Source organism: Corvus kubaryi, unplaced genomic scaffold (genome assembly GCF_017639235.1).
Source record: "Corvus kubaryi isolate FWS band 111438036 unplaced genomic scaffold, C.kubaryi_AGA036_p1.0 37396, whole genome shotgun sequence".
Lineage (NCBI taxonomy): Eukaryota > Metazoa > Chordata > Aves > Passeriformes > Corvidae > Corvus > Corvus kubaryi.
Window position 1 is genome coordinate 21,025,236 of NW_024581135.1, and position 21,079 is coordinate 21,046,314.

General features: G+C 44.4%; 1 protein-coding gene across 4 annotated transcripts; it reads left to right on the plus strand.

Annotated features, from left to right (window-relative positions):
• Positions 1-1,087: 1,087 nt before the first annotated feature.
• CDCA7 (cell division cycle associated 7) lies at positions 1,088-17,154 on the plus strand. Of its 4 annotated transcripts, none has more exons than XM_042040590.1 (10): positions 1,088-4,456; positions 9,500-9,625; positions 10,032-10,142; positions 11,578-11,829; positions 12,210-12,287; positions 12,973-13,164; positions 13,602-13,742; positions 14,169-14,318; positions 14,898-15,034; positions 15,344-17,154. In XM_042040590.1, the coding sequence occupies exons 2-10, from the start codon at positions 9,560-9,562 to the stop codon at positions 15,372-15,374; spliced, it is 1,158 nt and encodes a 385-aa protein (XP_041896524.1). In that variant the 5' UTR covers positions 1,088-4,456; positions 9,500-9,559; the 3' UTR covers positions 15,375-17,154. The 4 variants fall into 4 exon arrangements, with proteins under 4 accessions (XP_041896524.1, XP_041896522.1, XP_041896520.1 ...); XM_042040588.1 differs by lacking the exon at positions 1,088-4,456 and adding an exon at positions 7,826-7,985 and having other exon boundaries at positions 12,976-13,164; XM_042040586.1 differs by lacking the exon at positions 1,088-4,456 and adding an exon at positions 7,879-7,985.
• The last annotated feature ends 3,925 nt before the right edge of the window (positions 17,155-21,079 follow it).

A 21,079-nucleotide genomic window follows, 5' to 3' on the forward strand; every position in this document is an offset into this window, starting at 1 on the left:
CTGTGCTGTGAACCAGCTGGCAATTCAGGCGCCTGTGAAACCCTGCTCCTGAGCAGGGCAGCTCGTGAATGGGAGACTCCCTGGAGCAAAAACATTGCCCAGGCCTGCAAACACAGGCTGCTTTTGTTCACATACAGCCAGGGGGCTGCCCACAGGCAGCTTGCTCAAGAGACAGAGGTCTTTCTGAAAGGGAGAGAGATGCTTAGAGGGTTTTGGTAGCTGCTCACCTGCCTGAGTGGCGAGCGCATGAAATGGCAGAGTAACCTGTCACGCAGCTTGACCCCTCACACAAACCTTTTCTTTTCCACAGAGCCTTTGCAAATTCACAGGACGATTGTCACAGAGGTGACAGCCCACTGAACTGTCCAAGGGGCACCAAAATCATAAACAACTCCAGGCTGTTCCTCAGCCTAACCCCTTGTGACATGAGCAGACCATCAATCCATCCCAGGATGGTGGAGGTGCAGAGGTCGCTTTTTATGACCTGGGCAGGAATTTCGCGCAGCTCAGGGTTTTATTTGGGCAACACTGTAATCTCTTTCTCTTCCTGCATTTCTACGTGTTGCTTTGGCCTCCTATTGATTTCGACACACATACCAAAATGTAGTGCCTGTGCTGGTCTTGTCAGGAAGATGAACAGAATTAATGATCGGAGAGGGGAGATGAGGTGGCCATCCAACCCCTTTTTGCTAGGATATGCAGCTCCCAGGGTTTCAGCCTGTCTGCCTGCTGCCACGGCACACGGTACCCCTGTGCTCAGGGAAATTTGGCCATACTGCCTGGCTGGAAAGGGATGACTTTGGGAACTGCTCATCCTGTGCTGATGTTGCTGAGAACTGCCTTGAGCAGGGGGGATGCCAGTGGCCCCTCTGTCTCCTCATCCACACCCTGACCTCAGTGATGGACCAGTGGATAAAACACTGCCATGCTCCCAGTGGTTTTCAGGGCTGGGGTTCACAGCTGTTGTTGCTGCTGGGGGGTTTATTTCCATGAAGTGCTAGAGAAAGCAAACAGTCCCTATTCAGTGGGGGGGGGGGGGGGGAGAGTGCCCATTTGTGCCTCCCCCCAGCACTGCCATGACTGAGCTAATGCCCCATGAGAACCTGCTTTCTTGCTGTGAAATGGGGATGGCTGCTTTTGGACATGGTTTACTTTTTAAAGAAAGAACTGGATACTGCAGTTTTGCTCTATCTTACCTGCTCCCACTGATTATTTTCTAGCAGTTGGCCATGTATGACAGCATGCTGACCAGAATCTGGCAACTTGCTGAGCTGATTGAAGGAGCAGATGTTGTCTCACTGAGAGCAACAGTCCCCAGCCATGGCACCCCTCACCTCTGTCCTGCTCTCTAGCTCAGCTAATGCTGCTCAGGATAAAATCCCACGTATTTTAAGACTTTCTATAACTTGCAGACTTGCTGCCCAGAAGATTGGACTGTGCATCAAATATATGCAATTGATTTTTCGGATTGTGCTAGAGAATGCACTTTGACATAATAATAATAATTATTATTATTACTTTAGGCTGGGAAAGATGGGCAGTGACTTATGTAACTGTGGAAAACCCCCAAACTGAGGGGCTGACATGTCCATTTTGTGACATGACATGGCATCTCATATCACAAAATGGAATCAAATAGCTGTGCTACCTCTGAAATTTGCATCTGACAGAATTATTTTCTGTATGTGTGTCCACCGTATAAGGGTTTTTACCTAACATTCTTATCTAATGAATTGCCATGCTTAGCAGCTCAAGCCAGTTTGTTGCAAGAAGTTGGAGGTTAGAGAGGAGAAGTCTATTAAGGCAATAACACTAATAAGGGTCTGCCAAGATCACGTTTGAGTGAATGTAAATCCAGGGCATTTGAGATGAACAACTCAGAGGATAGAGTAGTGACCTCTTGGGAGAAATGCGAGCTGGGGCTGAAGGTGCAGCCCGTCCCTGCAGCTCCCACTGCAGCAGCACCCAGGCTCCGCACAGCCGCAGCCCCTGCTCCCGTCCCTGCCCGGGGCCGGAGCCTCCTCCCGGACACTTCCCGGGGCGCTCTGGCAGGTGCTGGCGGGCGGAGACACGGATACTGTGCTGTGCAGAATGAAGTAGCTTGGTACACCTGGGGCTCAACACACACATTCCTTTTCCTGCCTTAGCAGGCAAGGTGAGGGCTCCCTGCAGCAGAGAGGGCATTTTCCTCATGCTGTGAAAAAACCCAAGGGCTTGAAAACTTGAGATGTGCCCTGGGAACCTGTGGCAGGCACTAGCGAGCCCTGAGGGACTCTTTCTACTTGTCCCCCTCACTTCCTCCCCCCTGAGAGAGCTGCCTGGGGAGAGAGATCCCTGGGGAGAAGGTTATGCCGCCACATGTCCTCCCACCCCCATCCTCTCCCAGCAACCACATCTTGCTGAAGGCTGGTGGAGGCAATGCAAATCAACATTTGCAAAAAGGCAATGGCAAAGCTCGTGTAAAAGGGCAAAAAAAGAGACTACAGTAAGTATTTTTGATTATTTCCTGATAGCCTTCTGTTTCCCACAGCTATACAATTGCAGAACATTTTGTAAATGATTTCTTTATGATGTGACTAAATGTAATTTGCGTTTTCAAAGGGAAATACGAATCAAAGCCCAACAATGAAAGGGCTGGGATTTTGAGCTTTTAAAAGTGGCTACTGCATATCAAAACAGCTACTTTCGAACAACATTTTTTGCTATGCATTTTGTGGAATGGCTACAGGACAATCAAATGAGCATTGTAATTATGCTCCCATAATGTGCATCATAACGCTCTGGGCTCCAAATGATCTGCTGTGACTTACATTTGGAATAATCATTAAGGTTTCTATCAAAAATGACCACATTTCAGCCATTTTCTCAGTGCACCGATGAATGTAGTATCAACTGCACTTTTTCTGACACTGATCTGTATTATTCCTTTGGTTTTCCTTCTCTTATTCTTTTGATTTTTGTGGTCTTGGCAGTTTGTGTCAAAGAAATACAGTATCGGATAAGATCGGACATGACCACCTTCAATCCAACATGCAGGATGCATTGGCACACAGCCTTTACTAACAAGAAAATCATAGCAAAGCACAAGGAGATAGAAACCTGTTAAACTAAAAGGAGAAAATCTATTTCTCCTTAGAGAGAAAAAAAAGGAAAAAGATACTAATTGCATTGTGGAGGTATTTTATGGAGCTAGTACAGCTGGTCTTACTAGAAACGGATTGTACATATTAAATATTATATTTATTTTACAAAATCTGATTCTACCTATGAGAGCATAGTGTTAAGGTATTTACATTAAAAAGGTACTCCATAAAAATGCATGTCCAGCAAACACATAGAGGTCTAGCTGTAATTAAATCTCCAAAAGTGATGTTCTGTGTAAGAACAAGTATGTCCTTTCTGGATTGCAATCAATAGCAGGTTACCTGATTATACACCTTATTATGTCTTGTATAGTAGTGTGAGCCACTGGAGGGTGATGTGTGAACAAAGAGATATGCTTGATCAGATCTTTTCAAGAAACACACCTTACAGGAGAGAGAAAAACAATTAGTGTGTGTTATAGGTTACCGATTTACAATTTACATCATAAATCAATGTCTGATTATTTTAATGCAAAATGTTTTTAGCTTCATTTTATTGCACTAATGGTTTCAATAACACGCTATAATTTGCTCAGATGGAGAGGTGATTGGACAGCTCTTACATAAATTTTTAATTACTGTCATTAGTGGCTGCAGTCTTATTCTTTCCTGTGGAGCTAAGATACGTGTCATTGCATTGTCCTACGGGTACTCAGTGGCCATGAGAATCCAAACTCTCCCTTTCCTCTTAAACGCATGCACCCATAAATATGTGTCACTGTGCAAGTCTCATCACAATAAATACTAGCATCACACAGACATTAACTAATGTGTCCACATGCTATTTTAGGCAGGTGTGGTGGTGCATCCCCACCCTTGGGCCATACTATGATCTCAGAAATACTCATTAAGCCTTGGCCTTGACAAACACCACCTGGGCTAAGGTCCTCTTGAACTTAACAGAAACACTGCCAGGAGCTTATGCTTTCTAGTGTGGCTGTTTTTAACGAACAGCCTTGAAAATTGATTTTTCTTGCCTGAATAACAACCCAAGTGGAACAACATTTTTGTTCCCAGACTTTCGAAGAAAATTATTGACCCAAATTGTGGCCAGGATGGAAAATTACTATGGCTAAAGCCAACCCTTTTGTGACCCTATAAAGAGCAGTCCTAAGTGAGACCCTTTGAGCCCTCCTGGACCGCAGCAGGCTGTGACCAGCACCTCCCCCTGAGTGGGGCCTCCCAGGGCCAGCCAACACTCACGTTTGCCATACTTGGAGGACCACCACCGATCGCCAACAATGGAGCCTGGGCTACCTCCACTCCTCGAGACTCAACACTTTGCCCACTGAGAAGATCCAAAGGCATCCGATGTGAGTACTTTGCTGAATTCAAAGGGAACTTTTGAAATGTATATACCTTGTGTGTACTCCTTTGGGTCCGCATGTGAGTGTGAATGTGGTATAGCAAATGTACTATGAATGTTGCTCTCCTAGATTCTTAAGTAGTTTAGGTTTGTAAGTAAGTTAGGCCTATTACTGAGTTACTGTTGTGCTATAGTAACTTCTGTAAGAATCTTTTGTTTAATTGTTTACATTAATCTGTCATTAAGTGCTGTTGAGTTTAAGTGCCATTAAAACATTTACGCCTAAACCGTTTTTCAGGTGTGGGGCTAAGTTTGTCAAGGAAGTCCATTCTGAACCTTGTGACTCAATGGGAGGGTCTCCCTTATTCTTTTTTATCTTTAGTCTTTCTCGGCCTTACCCTTTTTTCATGTAGATAATTTCTGGTTGATTTTAGTTTTAGATTGATTGTAGACTTCAGTACAATTTTTCTCTATGTGCTTTAACCATCTAGTAAGTAGTAGAGTGAACCTTGCCAATGAACTTTGTCATGCTTTCATTGTTATATTAAACATGCTTTTGCTGATACCTTTGCCAGGGATTCTTTGGGTGTCCTAAAACACTCATTCATAACAGCAGGTAAAAATGTATAGCTCCAATTTAAAAAAAAAAAGAGAAAGGAGCATAAAGTGTGTTGAGTGTAGTTAAGATAGGAACTGTGTAGGAGAGCCAGGGACGGGGCAGCAGGATTCCTGCCTCCAGAGAGAAAAGCTGTGTTACAATGCTAACAGCCAAAATCTGCGGGGTGACATGGAAAACAGCCCTTGTCCTTCATCCCAGCAGACCAAAGGTCACATCTATTGTTCCTGACAATGGGGCTATTGTTGGAGGTCCATGTTCTCGCTACTGCTTGAAGCTCCTAACATGTAAACAACTTTGATTCCCCTAGATAGATGCAGAAAGCATTGCACGCTCAATCTACTGCATGTCCCTCCATAATTTCAGCCAATTCCCTTAGCAGGTCTTCCAAGGGCTGCTACCATGTAGTGACAGCTCATTTCAAGGAAAGATGAGACCTTAACAGACTATTTTATTGAAAACACCTGATAAAATACTCCAGATGATCTTTGCCAACATGTGAGCCCTGAGGGGTGAGCTGGCTGGTAGCACTGGACAGGCTGTGCAGGACCCTGACTGGGGGACTGAATGGGCAGGGATGTTTTCCTCTACTCACATTAGCCTAATGTAAGTGTGGCTGAAAATGCAGTGCTCACCTGAGTTCACCTTTGCATGTCTTCAGCTTCTGTTAATAGCTAGATGTAGGACAGTGGTGCTGCCTATGTCTTGACAAACACAGAAAAACTTTTTCCATCATGGTAAAGCCAGTTGGTAAGTTTGTTCTGCCCATCCGCTGAGGGCACCTGTGCCCTGCAGGGCAGAGCAGGGCCATGCAGGCCATGAGGATGAAAATGGGAAATCACAGTGTCACAGGTCACAACAACCATCTCCTGAGTTACAGACCTTCATTTTCTGGTACCCTTGCTGTGCGCTGTAGGAAGGGAAGCCTCTGCCCTTCACATACATCCCATTTCTCTTTCCCTTTCCTGCTCCCTTATCCCCAGTCATCTGTAAAATATGTGAGCTGATATACACAATTTTCAATAAAATAATTATTTTTCACATATTAAAAAAACCTTGACAATACAGTTCACAAAATGTCCTGTCTGGATTCCCCACAAAATCTCTGCTCTGGCCTATTAATTTGAAAGCCATTTGAACTACATGTGCAGTTTGAAGATTTGAAGAATGCTGTTTCCATTAAGCATTACACGGAAAATTAACTGCAGTCTGAAGTTTTGCTTCAGCTAGTGCCATCAGTACTCCATAACATTTCATATGATGCTCTTAAAAGCTGTGAAGGTTGGCTACTTCTCTAGTAAAATTCTGGTAAGTGATTCAAGATGTTAAGGGCTTTTACTCTTAATAAACTGGATCTCTTCTTCCATGTAAGTAAATAAGTATTTGTAGATTTCTTTTTCTGAAAGAAGTAAAACTACATCAAAATTCAGAAAACATCCCCCTCTTCCCAACTGAGCTGTCTTATTTGGAAGCCATCTGGGTGGCAATCTTCCACTAATTTGGATTTAGAGGAATGGAGTGTGGTCTGGTCTCTGGAGAACTGGTTTCGTTTGTCTGCTTTTGTGTGTGTGCTGAGAAGCCAGCAGTGCAGGTAAGTATGTAATTATGGGCTTATTTAAAATGGAGATTCTTTTACGTGACAGATTGCAGCATGCGCAGGAAGAATAATGCCCGGAGAAAATAGAACACCTCTGTGAGGGCTCTTGTACTCTATTGTGCTGTAGCCTATTTACAGGCTTTGGCTCAGAGATGATTCGTGGTTTGCCTTACACGGGCACAGGTTTGCACGTGCACGGGGCCTCCTCCCTCCAGCCGATTGCAGTGGGGACTCGCCTGCTGTCAGGGAGGCACCTGGAAATGCTGAGCAGCAAGAGTTGCACTGGTATTGAGCCCTGCTCAAACCCCAGGATAAACAGAGGATTATAGCAAACACCAGGGCCACAAATCCCATACAGCTTCTTCAGGGCTTCTCCCATTACTATCGCTGCCAAATATTGCATAGCAGTTATTTTGCTGTGTTTAACGGCCGCACTTCATTTAACGTGCTATTATACGTTACCAAAAATGGTTTAAAATGACTGATCTATTTTCTTCTGGCCCGTCTTCAAATAGTATTTTGATTGCAAAGGGCAAGGCAGCCAACTTCTTTGTAAAATTCTGTTGAACTGTTGTTACCCGAGGAGCAGAGGCGTCACCTCGTCTCACTCCTCTCACTCATCGGTGGGGCCCTGGTAAGCGACCCTCCATTCCTCGTGGGACTCGGGGTAGCCTGCGCGCTGCGGGGTGAGTGTTCCGACGCACTGTACTTGTACTACCCTGCCTGGCAGGCGGTGCTGGGTGCGGGCTCTGCTGGGAGCAGCCGGGGCACAGACCCTTGGCTTTCTTTCGTGGAGAAGCCCCGCTGCCCTTGAAAACTGGCAGGTTTGGGGGGTTTATTTCAGAGTGAAGCCAACCTAGGTATGGCATATAAAAACTGCTTTTTAAAAAAAGGCGTAGAGACCACGGGGGCTTCCCAGCAGGCCCCGGCTAGGCACGACCAGCCGCGGCCCCCGCCCCCATTCTGCACCCGACTCCCGCCGCGTTCCGCCCGGGAGCTTTTCGCGCCACGGGCCAGGCCCTTGCAGCTCCACAAAGCTCAAACCGCGAATAGAAAAAAAAAAAAGGGGGCTCCGCACTGGCCCCTTCGGGGACATCACGGGAGACCTGATGAGCTCCTCAGCAGAGGTGGGCGGGCGGGCGCGGGGTGAGCTCGCCGGGTGCCCAATCCCGTGGGGGTGTGCGCTGCATCTGCCAGGACGCGGGCGGCAACGCGGGAAAGGCGCCGCCGGGTCCCGCCCCCCGCGGTCCAGCCGCTTTGGCGCGAACCTTCAGTTCCCCGCGCTCGCCCGCCGCCGCCAGCATGGCCCCGCCGCGCCCGCAGGTGAGCGCTGCCTGCGGCCGCCGCTGCCCGCCGGGCTCGCCGCAAGGCTGCGGATCGCTGCTGCTGTAGGGAGGGGGGAGGTTGTGGCGCTTGCCGCCGCTCCCGGGCCCCTCCGGGGTCTTGCGAACCAGAGCAAGCTGGGTTAAGCCGCGCTGCGGAAGGCTGGTGGGGTCGGGTGGGGGGGCTCTTTCGTTTGGGCACCCCAGGGAGAGCGATGTGGGGGCAGCCCCACCACTCGGACCGGCAGCCTCGGGTCTCCTGCTCCGCCGCGTGCAGTGCGGTGGGAGCATGGGGGCGGCCCGCGCATGGCGGTGCCCTTAACTGAGGTGGGGGTCTCGGCTTGGGAGTCGCGCTCGGCGGGGAGCTGGCGGCCCACAGCCATGCGCCCATCACCCCCGCCTCGCCGAGGGCGCGGAGGCAGGCGGGGGGCGGCCCCACGGGACGGGACGGGCGGGAAGGGGCGCAGGGGTCGGCGCGGCGGCCGGCGGGTGGCTGGGCCGCGTGTGTGCGGGGCGGCACCATCTTAGCGGGAGGCGGGGGAGGCACTGGCGGGACCGCGCCTGAGGGGACGGGCGTGTCTGCGAGCCCCTGGCCGCCCCGGGTCATCTGGGCTGGGCTTCCGTGCCCGAGGCCCTCGGTGCGGGCCGTGCCCCCGGCTGCGCGCACCCTCAGCCGCGGCGGGCGGCACCAGAAGCCGCCCCTTTTGTGGTCTGGGGCCGGCCGGGCCGAGCCGCTGTTCGGTGCTCGACGAAACTGTGAAGCGAAAACCCGCAAGTAGAGCGGTGCTGGGGAGAGGACGGAGGGCTCCAGGTTGGCCCGGGCAGCTGCTGCTTAAGCCCTGTCTATCCAGCGTTTGGCCCGGCCGCGGCCAGCGCTCACGACCGTGGCAGCACCTCAGCGTGGGTACTGCCCCCCCGCATCGATGCCACCCTCGGGGGATAAAATGGGTCACTGCCAGTAGAAACATTTCCGGGGAAAGGAAAACCTGAAGCCCATAAAAAAAAAAATCTTTCAAATCGGTGGCGAAATGAAAAAAACAGCAAGCTGCTTTGTCTAGAACAGTTGTTTCAAATCTGTGGATAGGATTCTTTGGCCCTTTCTTAAGAGCTGCAGAGTATTTAGTGTTTGCCTCAAACTGAAAGTAATAAATGAATCAAAGTAGGTTTCCAGGTGCTTTTCGTGTACTTGCACTTTTTTCCATCACTGGCTATTATGATTGGGAAATGACATGATTTATGTGCTTATTTCCACTTGTCTGTTTGCATACGAGAAGTATTCTTAAATACTGAACGATACTCATCTGTAACAATGATCAGAATTTTACCAGAGTAAAAACTATTGTCATTCCTAACTCTGAGATTTATTTCAAAGCTGATGTTTGTTTTCTGACTTGCATTCAAGATTGCTCAACATCCTAAAATGTTCGATCCTAAGCGTCAATAAAAAGATATTTTTAAAAGCTACTGTGCTGCCGTAGGTCTCTTCTTAACGGTGTTGCTGTTGTCCTTTTGTAGCGCCGAGGTTGTTCGGGAAGGAGAAACTTCACAACCTTTCGAAATACAAAACTAATTCCCATGGAAACATCCTCGTCCTCTGATGACAGTTGTGACAGTTTTGGTTCTGATAATTTTGCAAGCACAGTAAGTACAGTACAAGAACAAATAATTCCATATGTGCAGTACTAGTAAAGGTAACAAAAATGTAAACTTTATAAAGCTGGTAAATGTTTTGTGCACAATTAAAACTACTTGCTCTGCTTATGTTTTTGTATAGTAGTTATAAACCTTTGTGGTATGCTGTAATTTCATTTCACTCTTTACTTGTGCTTCTAGGTGGTAATTGTTGGGAACAGATTAGCTATCAATTCTAGCCTTTGAAATGTCACCTAACCTAGTGTGCCTGGTAATTTGTAGCTGTGGTTCTGAAACCCCTTGTGAAATGCCTTAAGTCTTCCTTTTCTTTATTAAAAAGCTAGCTTGTACTGCACTTGTAAATGCTAATAATTTTCTGTGCAACTTCAGTTAAAGGATATTTTATTTTTTTTAGAAATGCAAATTTAGGTCGGATATTAAAGAAGAACTGGCAAAAATTTTTCATGAAGCCTCTGATGATGAATCTTTCTGTGGCTTTTCAGAAAATGAAGTTCAAGATGCATTGGTAAGACAGTTGATTTTAGTTCGCTATTTTATATTTGAATTCTTACACATTCTTCGTTGGAAAACAGTGCCAGCTTCAGCTTGAAAGTTCAATGTTTCAGAAAGAAGCATCATTTCATTTAGTAAACAGTCTGAGTAGCCAAAGTTTAATTTTCTTTTTGTCTCCATGAAAAGCACTCAAGATTCTGAGCTTTTAAAATCTGCCTCATGTATTTTGAAATGTATCTCTTAAAACTGTCTTGCTGGATGTTACTCTGTTGGACCATAACGTTTCTGGTTTCCTCAATACGAAATGTTAGGCTAGCCCATGGACTCCAGCAAACCTCAGAAAAATTTGTGTGTCTTGACACACAGTCAGACCTCCACTCTGGCGGTGTAACAGGGAATGCATGTCTTTCAGCATTAGAGAAATAGTGATAGGTGCTGAAATCTGCCTTCCTGCTTTTCCTTGACATCAGTGCAAGGTCAGTTTTATTGCTTAAAAAGGTCAGTGGTCGATATTCAGAAGAGAAATTGAAGTAGTACCACGTTTGGCAAAAACAGGTTTGTCATAACTTCAGGACATGTTGAGGAATGACTAGAAAAGAAAAATGTCTAATTGGAAGAAGACACGTCTGAGTTAAAACAGTACTAAAGAGAATAAGTAGGAGACAAAGCTGGAATAGATAAGTAGAAAAAAGAATCAATAACTGCACATAAAGTGCAACCAAAATCACATACCTGGTTAATAAAAACCCTGTGTAAATAAAAATGGCCATTTGATGCCCACTGTTACTGCTGATCAAAATCAGACTGTCTTATTGTGTCTAAAAAGAAAAATCAAAGCCCATTGCAAAATGAGCTTTTAACTAAATAATTTATGTCCTCACTGAACCATTGGTTCTAGGAGAATCTGTAAGCAAGACATCAGAATTCAAAGATTGGAAAATACTGGGATTTTATTCATAATTATTTCATTGGCTGGCTCTAGAAGGAAGTTTCCATTTTTTATCATTGATAGTATGAGATGGCTGTTCTTGGCAGCTTACAAAATTGGGTTTGACCTTGTGCAGAGAACTACATGGTGTCTTTTTTTACAGCCAAATGCTGTATGTAGCAAAACTGAGCCCTTTAAAGGCAGTTCTCTTTCTCACACCACACACACAAACTATTTTTGCTATTAGACCTGCAAGTGACAGCTGACACTGCTGCAACTGGACCTACACTCCCTTTTCTGGTGTGTTTGGCACGACCATGTAGGTCTCCCTGAGAGGTTTTGATCCCCGTGTCCCCTCTCCTTCCCTCCCGCTCCAAAGTGCACTAGAACACTAGGACTGGATGTCTGGATTTCAGCCAGGTAACCTCTTAAACCACTCCCAGACAAAATGTTGTTGACTGTATTTACCTGCACAGCAACTCTCCTGGATTTACATGCTTCCATTCTGGTTTGTTAATAGAAATTGGAATCGGATTCAGAGGAGACTGATACAAGTGCTGAAAGTGCGATAGATCAGAGAGGGCAGAAATGCCCTGTTCCTCTGAAAGTAGCCATGAGGTTTCCACCTCGAAGATCGGAGAGGAGGAAGGGTGAGATGGAACCTGTTCCTGAAACACTGATGCCTGCTCCAGATTCAGACTCTGACACTGAAGAAAACGGTGCTATGTTTTTAGAAAAAAGAGCTTTAAACATAAAGGAAAACAAAGCAATGGCAAGTACTCAATGTCTCCCTGGGGACCCTCCCTTTTTCCCCCCTCCCTTTTGACTCTTGGGGTACCTCTGTTTAAATTCACTGTAATGGGAACTGCATGAATGCATTAAGACGAATTTGCATTCCTAAAATATAAATCTGATACTTTACATTTACTGGCATATGAAAATCCATATGCTGCAAGCCTAACAACATAATAAGTTTGAGTATTTCCAAATTACTTGCAGTCACTAAAACATAAATAAGACATAAATGTAAAGAGTTGAAGAGTGACTGCATTTCCTATAAGTAATTGTACTTTTAGCCAATTGCCCTAGTAGTCTGTAATAGCACATAAATACCCTTTTAAGGCTCTGCTTCATTTTTCTTTCTCTTGTTAGCTTGCAAAACTAATGGCTGAGTTGCAAAATGTTTCTGGTATCTTTGGTGGGAGAAAATCGTTGCCAGCTGTCAGTCATGTGAGTATAAACTTGCTGTATCTGCCTTCAGATTTCTAAGAGTCAAATTCTGACATTACAAAGCAGGATTCTCAATGAAAAAACTTAATAAACCATGCAAATCAAAGTCCAGTTAGAATTTTATTGCTTTCTAAAACAGGTGTCCTCATTATGTAATTCTCTTTTGATTTGTCACAGTATAAAGCAGAACAGATTAATTTAGAAAGGTTAAGTGTCTCCACAGGCCAATAAAACTAAACAAGGTGCTGTGTAAATATGCGGTTATACAAAGGCTGGAGATAAGGGGGGGCAGCTCAGACTTTGAAGCTCAGACCTGAATATTCTGTGAACTTGGAGCCTTGAAAAACACCTGGCATTTAGCCTAACTTTAAAGAAGGTTGTGAATCAGCAGTGTAATGAATTTCACTGCTGATCTATTTGTAAGCTGGGTGAAGATGAGAACAACACTAAAAATTGCAACTCCTCATAGACACAGGTTCTGCTGCTTTTGACTATTCCTCTGTGACTAGCAGAATGTTTAAGATGAATTTGCTTAGGATCTTCTTAACCTTGTGTTTTCTGATTGGGACAGGGATAGATATGTCTTTGGAAAAGCTGGGAGGAAGGCATCTTTAGAGGAGGAATTCAGTAGGGACAGGAGCTATCTGTGTTTTCACCTGTTTAATTAGGGGCTTTTAAACTTTAGCAGGGACCAAAGCGACTTCCAAGGCGTTCCTTGCCCAAATGTGCCTTGAGGAGGAACCCAGACCGAAGTTCTCGGCCTCACACAAGGTCCAGGTCCTTGATTGAAGGTCCTCCTACTCTTGTACCAGAAGAGGAGGAAGATGACCGGTACATCTTAGTGAGAAGAAGAAAGATGTCTGACGAATACCTGGAGGTATGATGAAGGTCTGGTTCTCCTGTTGTGAGTTTTGAGGGTGGTTTTGTATTCTTTCAAGAGAACAGCAATTCATAGAGTTGATGAGGTTTATCAGTATGCCATGGCCTTGGAAGAAGTGGAAAAAAAAAAAGGGGGGGGGCATTTTGTACGTGTTCTGCACTTCCCCTTCCTCCCCTTCCTTGTCCTTAGAAAACCATTTCCTCTTTCACTCCAGAAGGAGTGAAGCAAGATCAGTAGCATCGCTGCACCCCGAAGGTGACAGATCAAGTGAGGGTGCTAAAGCTGCATGCATATCATATGTCTGTACAAAGTTCTGTTATATCTTGCTTAAATATATGATGGGTGTTTGAGACTTCAGCATTGCTGTGAAGGTCCTTGCCTTTGTATAGTTTTTGCTGAAACTAATACTAAAAGTATTGTGTCTTGCTATTCAGCATGAAGCCCGTACTCCCAGGAGGGGTCACCGTGGTGCCGTGGCTTTTCCACACGTTGTGCGCCCAGTTGAGGACATAACAGCGGAAGAGCTGGATAATATTTGTGTATCTGCAAGAGAAAAAGTATATAACAGGGCCATGGTAAGTATATTCCAACTTTGTGAAATGTGTACTTTGTGAAGTCATTTTTTTGTTACACTGTGTTTGTTTGCATCAAAGAGAGCACACTCCCTCTCACTGAGAGAAAAGATGTGATTTTTGGCAGAAATAGGTGTGAGGTCTTGAAATGCCCCTTCTTATTTTTGCCTGAATTTGTAGAATGGCCTTTACCAAGCCAATTAGCTTGCTGTCACTCTGCAACAGCTAATACCTAAGTGATACCAGCCAGGGAGAATGATTACCAGACACTGAAGATGCAGTGTTAAAACAGTCTTGGTTCAAACTTTGCAAGGTGGCTTTCTGTTTCAGGATAAGCACTGCTAGCTCCCAAAGAGATTTTCTTCAATGCCTTATTCCCCTAACTAAAATGCCATCTTAAATGTCTTGTTTCTTTTTCCTGTGTTCTAGGGATCCACCTGCCATCAGTGTCGCCAAAAAACCATAGACACCAAGACAAATTGTCGTAACCCTGATTGCGTAGGAGTGCGGGGCCAGTTCTGTGGGCCGTGCCTCCGCAACAGATACGGGGAGGATGTCAGAGCAGCACTGCTGGACCCGGTAAGACATGCTCAGGGGTGGTTTATTGTGCTTGACTTGCACAGCCAGAGGTGTTGGTCACTGACAGCAGTTTTAACAGAACTGCTTACAGTGCTGTAGTACATCGTGCAGTCCTGGCGTGATTCACCCTGAATCACAGAGCTGTGTTGCGTAGAACTTGTTGTATTTACTACTTCTGTAGTGTTATTTGCAGGAGTAAAGTATGAGAACAGAGCAGCAGCCGAAATATTCTTGTGTTTGAGTATCAGAACAGTGTTCTCTTTCGCCTTGCATTAGTGCTTAATGCTCTATGGAAAGAAACTGTATTGTGGACAAAGTGCTGCTGTTGTGGGCTGTGATGTAGGAGTTAAACAGAGTGGAATGCTTCCTGTGGTTACGTGCAAGGCAGGCAACAGAGAGTTTAATCACCTACAGACTCAGGAGTTTGTAGTCTTGCGCTGGTTTAGACAACTTTATGCAGTGCTGATGTTCACTGCAGAACTCACTGTGGAGCAGGGCACTCTTCCAAGTTGTGGGTGTGAGTTGCATCTGGCATAGCATCTCAGCTGAAAGGGCTTGTTGTTGTCTCTCTTTGTGTAGACATGGAGGTGCCCACCATGTCGTGGGATCTGCAACTGTAGTTTCTGCAGACAGCGAGATGGCCGATGTGCCACAGGTGTCCTGGTCTACCTGGCCAAGTACCACGGCTTTGACAATGTCCATGCCTACTTAAAAAGGTGAGTGTGCCGTTGTGTCAGTGACGTGGTTGCATTCAGTGGGATAAGCATCTCAAAAGTGGGAGGGCAGAGATGTCCACATCCTAGTTCGTCAGGTAAATCTCAAGATTAGTCTGTGTTGCCTCCAGAATCCGAGATTTTGCCCTATGATTGTTCTGATACACTGGTTCTCACCTGAAACAAATGATACATCCACTCTGCCTTTTAGCTCTTAACTTCAGTGTGTATTGTCAGGGCTTCCACTAATTGATCTAAAAGAGTTTTCAGTGTTTTGCTACAAGCTGATTCATGTTTTTACTTGTCTTTCAGTCTGAAACAAGAACTTGGAATGGAAGACTGAAGCTGTGTCTGCCTTTAAATTACATACTCTTTTCAACTACGTCATATTATTGCCTGCAGTGAATTGTTTAATCAAATGAGATTACAAAGTGCCTTCCCTGCTTCCCTCTCCTTTTGGGTAAAAAAGGATAAAAACCTTTCATTTTTTTCAGTATAAACCATAGTTGGGAAAGCTGTTCAATGAAGGTCTTTGCCCAGAGGCCATTGTTTTCTCTTTAAACAACTTTGCAAATCAGATAGCATCAGTCCTTGTTCTCATGATAGTAACTTGTTTTTTTCTTCCTGAAGGGAGATGGGGCTTTAAGCCATTCGTTTCACTCATGCAGCGATCTCTGCTGCAGGTTTACTTATGCTCCAAAATTGTTTACAAAAAGATAGAGATATTCTGAAAACTTGGGGTGGTTTTCTCCACAAAACCAAGCAGCAAAGTTCTGCAATACAGACACTTAATGATCAAATGGAATTGTAGAATTCTCTGAAACAGCAGCATGTTCTTAAGTTCAAAAAGGAAGCCCTGTAAGTTGCAGCTGAGCAGTCTTCAAGCACTAATATTTGGTTTTATAGAGTACTAAAAGTTCATCCTGGCCATTTGAAGGGAGACTCTCTGATTTAAAAAATGCAGCAGAAGCCGTTTGACATGGCACTTTTTGTTTTTGCTGAGATAAGGCCACTGCTGAAAGCTTCCACAGCACTAGCATTGCCTACTGGTGATGTGATGTGAACATACTGGTATACATTGTGTAGTGACCACTGTCTGAAACAGAATGCTTCGTGTGTTAAATGACTGTGTTCGTGGACTCTCTTCTCCCTGTTCTTGCTGCAGCTGCAGAACTGCTTTGCAGAGTCAGCAGTGGTCCTGGGGAAGAGGGATACCTCCAGACCAGGGCTTGGTGAAGCAGAGGGGTGGCAGTTCATGTGGCTGTTGGCCAGCTTCAAGTGGATGAAAGGTGGTAACTTGTTTAATTTGGTTATCAGGAAAAGGGGCAGTGCATGTTTCTGTATCTGGCTCTGTGTGATTGTTGAAGGTTCTTTCACATGACATTTGTGAAATGTAAGTACAGCAGAAAGGGAGCTGAAGAATTCTGATATGCTGAGTGCATGGGATCTCCTGTACTCAGTGTTGTAGAAAAGAAGGTGCCATGAAAATTGCATCCAGAGAACCACAAAGTTTGTAAATGTGCTTAGTTTGGTTATGGAAACTACTGTGTAAGCTTTGTATAAGGTTTAGAAGGTAATGTTATAAATAATGTACAGTTTAATAGTAGAAAAATCAACATGGGATTACACTTCTCTGCTTGCGCCGTATTTGCACTGTGTGTACACAAAATGGTCCGCAGTTCATACCTTTCTGGGAATTGCATCAGTGTGTGTGGGAGGGGAGGAGAGAGGAATTTAGAAACAACAGATATTTATGTCTCAGACTTGCAGTTCTGTTTCATAAATCATCTCTCCTATAGAAAATCTCCTGTCCTTTCTTCATCTGTTTTTATAGTGTGAATAGCTGTGCAATCTGAGGTGTGGAGAGTGCTCTTCCCTCTAGGTACATTTTGTGAAGAAGGAACTCATTTTAGAAATACATGTTCTGACAGATAAAAGTGGTTGGTTTTTTTTTCCTCCTAATTGCTTGGCTTGCCTTCTGATTGCTAGAGTGTGAAAGTACTGTGCTAAAAGCAGACCCTTGTGTTATATTACAGAGACTGCTGTATTTAGATTTACTCAGATCTGTGCTGTTCTGTACAAAATTTTTCATTTTGAAAATAAAGATTTTCAGATTTAGAATATTTTCATCTCTGAACTGTTTTTAAAAAGCCTGTTAGAGCTGTACTTCTATTTTACCACTTTCAGGTGAACTTATGCTGTGACATAAAGGACTTGGTTGTTCCCGTCATACCTGGGGGAGCAGTGGGACTTGGACATCTTATTGTCTCTGGCCCTGTGTTTCTGAGCCAGGCTTGCTCTGATATTCATGCTGCTTGGATTGAATTGGTTGGTACCTGGTGACTCACTTGTGATGGTCAAAATACAGAGTGCTTAGTTCAGGCTCGATACAGGCTCTAGGCATGTGTGCTTTGTGCTTACCCTTCTGCTTTTTCTCTACTTTTTTTTAAACCAGATGCCTACATCCTGAGCTGACAAGGATGAGGATAAAATTTTGGACACAAGTTGGAGTAATGTGGCTGCCATTTAAATTTATTTATTTATTTATTCTTTTAGAAACAAGCTCTTAAGTAGCCTCTCAGGAGCTCTTTCCTGGAGGAGAGAATTACCTGAGGGGCCTTGATTGCAGGCTGATGGTGAAGACTGGTTTTGACACTTGTGCTGCTTTTTTGTTCTGGGTCTAGAGACAGGAGTTGTATGAGGCTGTGGCAGAAGGGTTATACAAGGCTGGCCCGAGTGAGAGGAAATGGGAAAGAAGTGATCCAGCAGAGTGACTGAGCTGTCCCGGATACTGTTCACTGGTGAAATCCTCACCTCGTTACTCTCACCTAAAAGCTGTGTTTGGATGTGCCTTTCATTGCACTGCTGATGGTGTGAGAATAAATTCATATTTAAAAATTGTGTAGGATGTTAGTTTGTGTTTTACGTGATGATTTTGAGGTGTCTCAATACATGACTTTCCCCAAGCCCCTCTACCACAGCTACTTAAATGCTGTTGATGTGGACTTGAAAAATAGTTAATGAGCTCATGGTTTGTAAGTGCAGTGGAAGAGCAGCAGTTTAAGAAACTTGAGAGGAAAAGGTTCTGTCAGCTTTAAAAACCAAAGAAAAAATGGAAATAGAGTATCACTGTGTAACGAAGAGCAAAGGAATGAAGCTCATGTGTGAGGTAGAATGACTACTGATTTATTATTGAAAAAGGCTGCATGAGTTGACATTCCCTCACTACTCAGATGTAGAGCCAGGTGATCTTGTGCATAGGTCTGATAAAACTTTTTTTAACCTGGTATAATAATTTATAATGAATATATGGTATATACTGATTAAATTTGCCATAACTTCCTTATTATCAGAAGATTTTTTTAGACTGGTATATATTAATATGTATGTCATTTGCTTCTTCCCCATTCCACTTGCTTTTTAGTTAAGCCAAACATTGAAGCATAAGCTCTCTTCAAATCTTGAGAAAAAAAATTTTGTCTTCCTTAACAATTAAAGTTTTTTTCATTATAAACCAGCCTGGCAGTGTTACTTCACAGGCTGAAGCAGCATACAGTAAACATTGCAGAGCAGCACACTTGGCTGCTTAACCAGTTATATTAGCGTAGGGAGCTGCAATGGAATTTTAACTTTGGAAACTACCCCTCTTCCTTCCTAGCCTCTTGTCCTGATAGACCTTCATTTTGTCTGCCAGCAACCTAAAAATGTATTTTGAAGAGAAAAGCGTAGAGATGGCAACATACCAAAGCATCATCATCATTTGCTTAGGTAGGCAAATGAAATGAAGCAGGGCAAAATGGTGGCATCTAGTTAAAGAATGGCTTGAAATGTTTCAGGGTGAGGGAACACAGCTGACTTTGAAACCATCTGTAATACACTGTGCACCTGAAACTTTAGGCAAGAGTCACCCACTGACCTGTGCTGGCATAATCCAGTTTATTCACTTACATCTGTTCGTGAGTGCAGCTCTTGGATGGCTAATGGCGTGAGCTAGTGCGGAGATTTTGGAAACACTGCCTACTGTTCTTTCATGTTCTTGGCCTCTAAAGCAACTCTAAGTGAGTAAAAAGATAAAAGTGTCAAATAGAGGCTTGTCAGTCTGTGGGGTCATAAACACCAGCACCAAGATAACCTGGGCTTTGTTGTAGATACACAAGTGCATGGGCTCCAAATGCCAGAGAGAGAAGACAGCACCAACACTGATATGACTGGGTCTCACTCCTTCCAAGTAATAAGCCTGAGTCTCCTAAAAGGGTGTCAAGAACCCCACAAACCCTTTGGATCTGGGAAACGGTGGGGGAATTGTATGTTTGGACTCAAAAACATAATGATCAGTGCTACAGGTAGGAGTCCTGAAAATGGAAGCTGGGAGGGGAACTAGGAATCCTGTTGTGACTGATACTTACAAGAAGTTATGGGTATTGAATCTGTATGAAAATACGTCTAGAGCATAGAGATACAGTCATGTTAAGCTAGATCTTGTTGCTGTTTGGTACAGGCTTTCTTCCAGCTAGAATTGATCAAGCTCTTGTTCAAAGGATGGCAGGCAATTCTGTTATATGAAAAAAATAAACCGGAAGTCATAGTTTGGTCAGGATGGGGTGTAAGAAGGCATGCAGCTGTCTGGTAATAGTTTTTGTACTGATCACTTGGACTAGAAAAAAAAAGTCAGTTGAAGTGTAGCTCCAGCTGTGTTGAAGCCTACTGATACAATCTTTCCCTTGGTAAAGGGTAAAGGTAAAACTTATGTCTACTCCTGAAGGCAGACAAAATGTTACTGAAATTACAGATTTGTGTTCGGGCTCAAGCTAGCTTTATATCCTTTCCTGTCAATATTAACTGCAGGCACAGAGAATGAAATTATGTGCTAGGTTGTGTTAAGAGGTGTAAATAACAGAAGCCTATGGCAACCACCCTCATTTCTTTTAATCACATACACAATAACAAAGCAACCCTACCGGTGCTTCTTTTGGCCTTCCCTTACCTCTTTATAGCTTGAATATCCATGTAAAAGTGGTGTGTTTGTGAATTGCTACATAAGCTTCACAACTGACTCACACTAGGACTGAAGGTGAGAGCTCTCCCAAGCAAACTCCTGTTTGAAAATGAAACTACTGTGTCTCGGTTTTCGAGACAAGACTTCAGAAGGAAACACTCCAGAATGCGTGTTCCTCCTCTTTTCCTCCGTCAATGAGACAAATGGGTCACAAGAAGTGAAAGTGGGAAAAAGAAGCCAAACTGTTTATTAGCACATGTACAAAACAGGGTAGAACAGGATCAAAAACCCCCTCAAAATACAACAAATTCCCAGAGAGGGAACAGACACATGGGCTTGGACCAGCTGGGGCCACCCCCGCAGGCTCCCCGGACCGGCAAGGAGGGAAGGGAGGCAGTGAGGCAAGGGGAAGGGAAGGGAAAAAAGAACAAGGAAAAAACCCAACAGAACCTTTTCCCAGCTAGCTGGAACACAAAGGAAATCGAAAAAGCAGCACAGTGCTCCCGGCGCGCTCCCTCCCGAGCCCCTGGAGTCCCTGGGCTGAGCCGTTCAACGCCCCCTCAGGTCCATGTTGGAGGCACGGCGTCCTTGGGCATTGAGCAGACGGTTAAGGAATAAAGCGGCTTCATAACATCACCCCAGGACATACTGGAAAGACTATACTGAATATTTAAACATCTTAGACTTGAGAGAGATTTAGATGGTTTCTACTTTATTATATAGCTGAGATAAAATAAATTCAAGCAGTGTCCACTATTTCATTTAACACCTTGGAGGTTCACCATTTTTAGATGTGCTCTAAAGTTCCAGATATAGAGGCTTAGCAATGTTCCTACTCAAATGTGAATGAACACAGGCACTCTTATCTTACATGATTCTCTTCTTATACAGCTTATTAGCAGAATTTAGCAGTAGGAAAGATTCTATTTCTTAGTGCTTTTGTGCTATGTATTTTTTTTGTTGTTGTTGGGTGTGTTGGGGGGTTGGTTTCGGTTTTGGGTATTTCTTTTTGAGGCTAGTTGTAATGTGAATACAAGTGATAACAGTGAATC

Bases quoted from the DNA above. Each gene is read 5' to 3' on its own strand.
- CDCA7 (XM_042040586.1), top strand. From the start codon at position 7,965: ATGGCCCCGCCGCGCCCGCAG. The intron at 12,288-12,972 runs GTGAGTATAAAC...TTTAAACTTTAG, and splicing joins CGTTGCCAGCTGTCAGTCAT to CAGGGACCAAAGCGACTTCC. The intron at 13,165-13,601 runs GTATGATGAAGG...CTTGCTATTCAG, and splicing joins TGTCTGACGAATACCTGGAG to CATGAAGCCCGTACTCCCAG.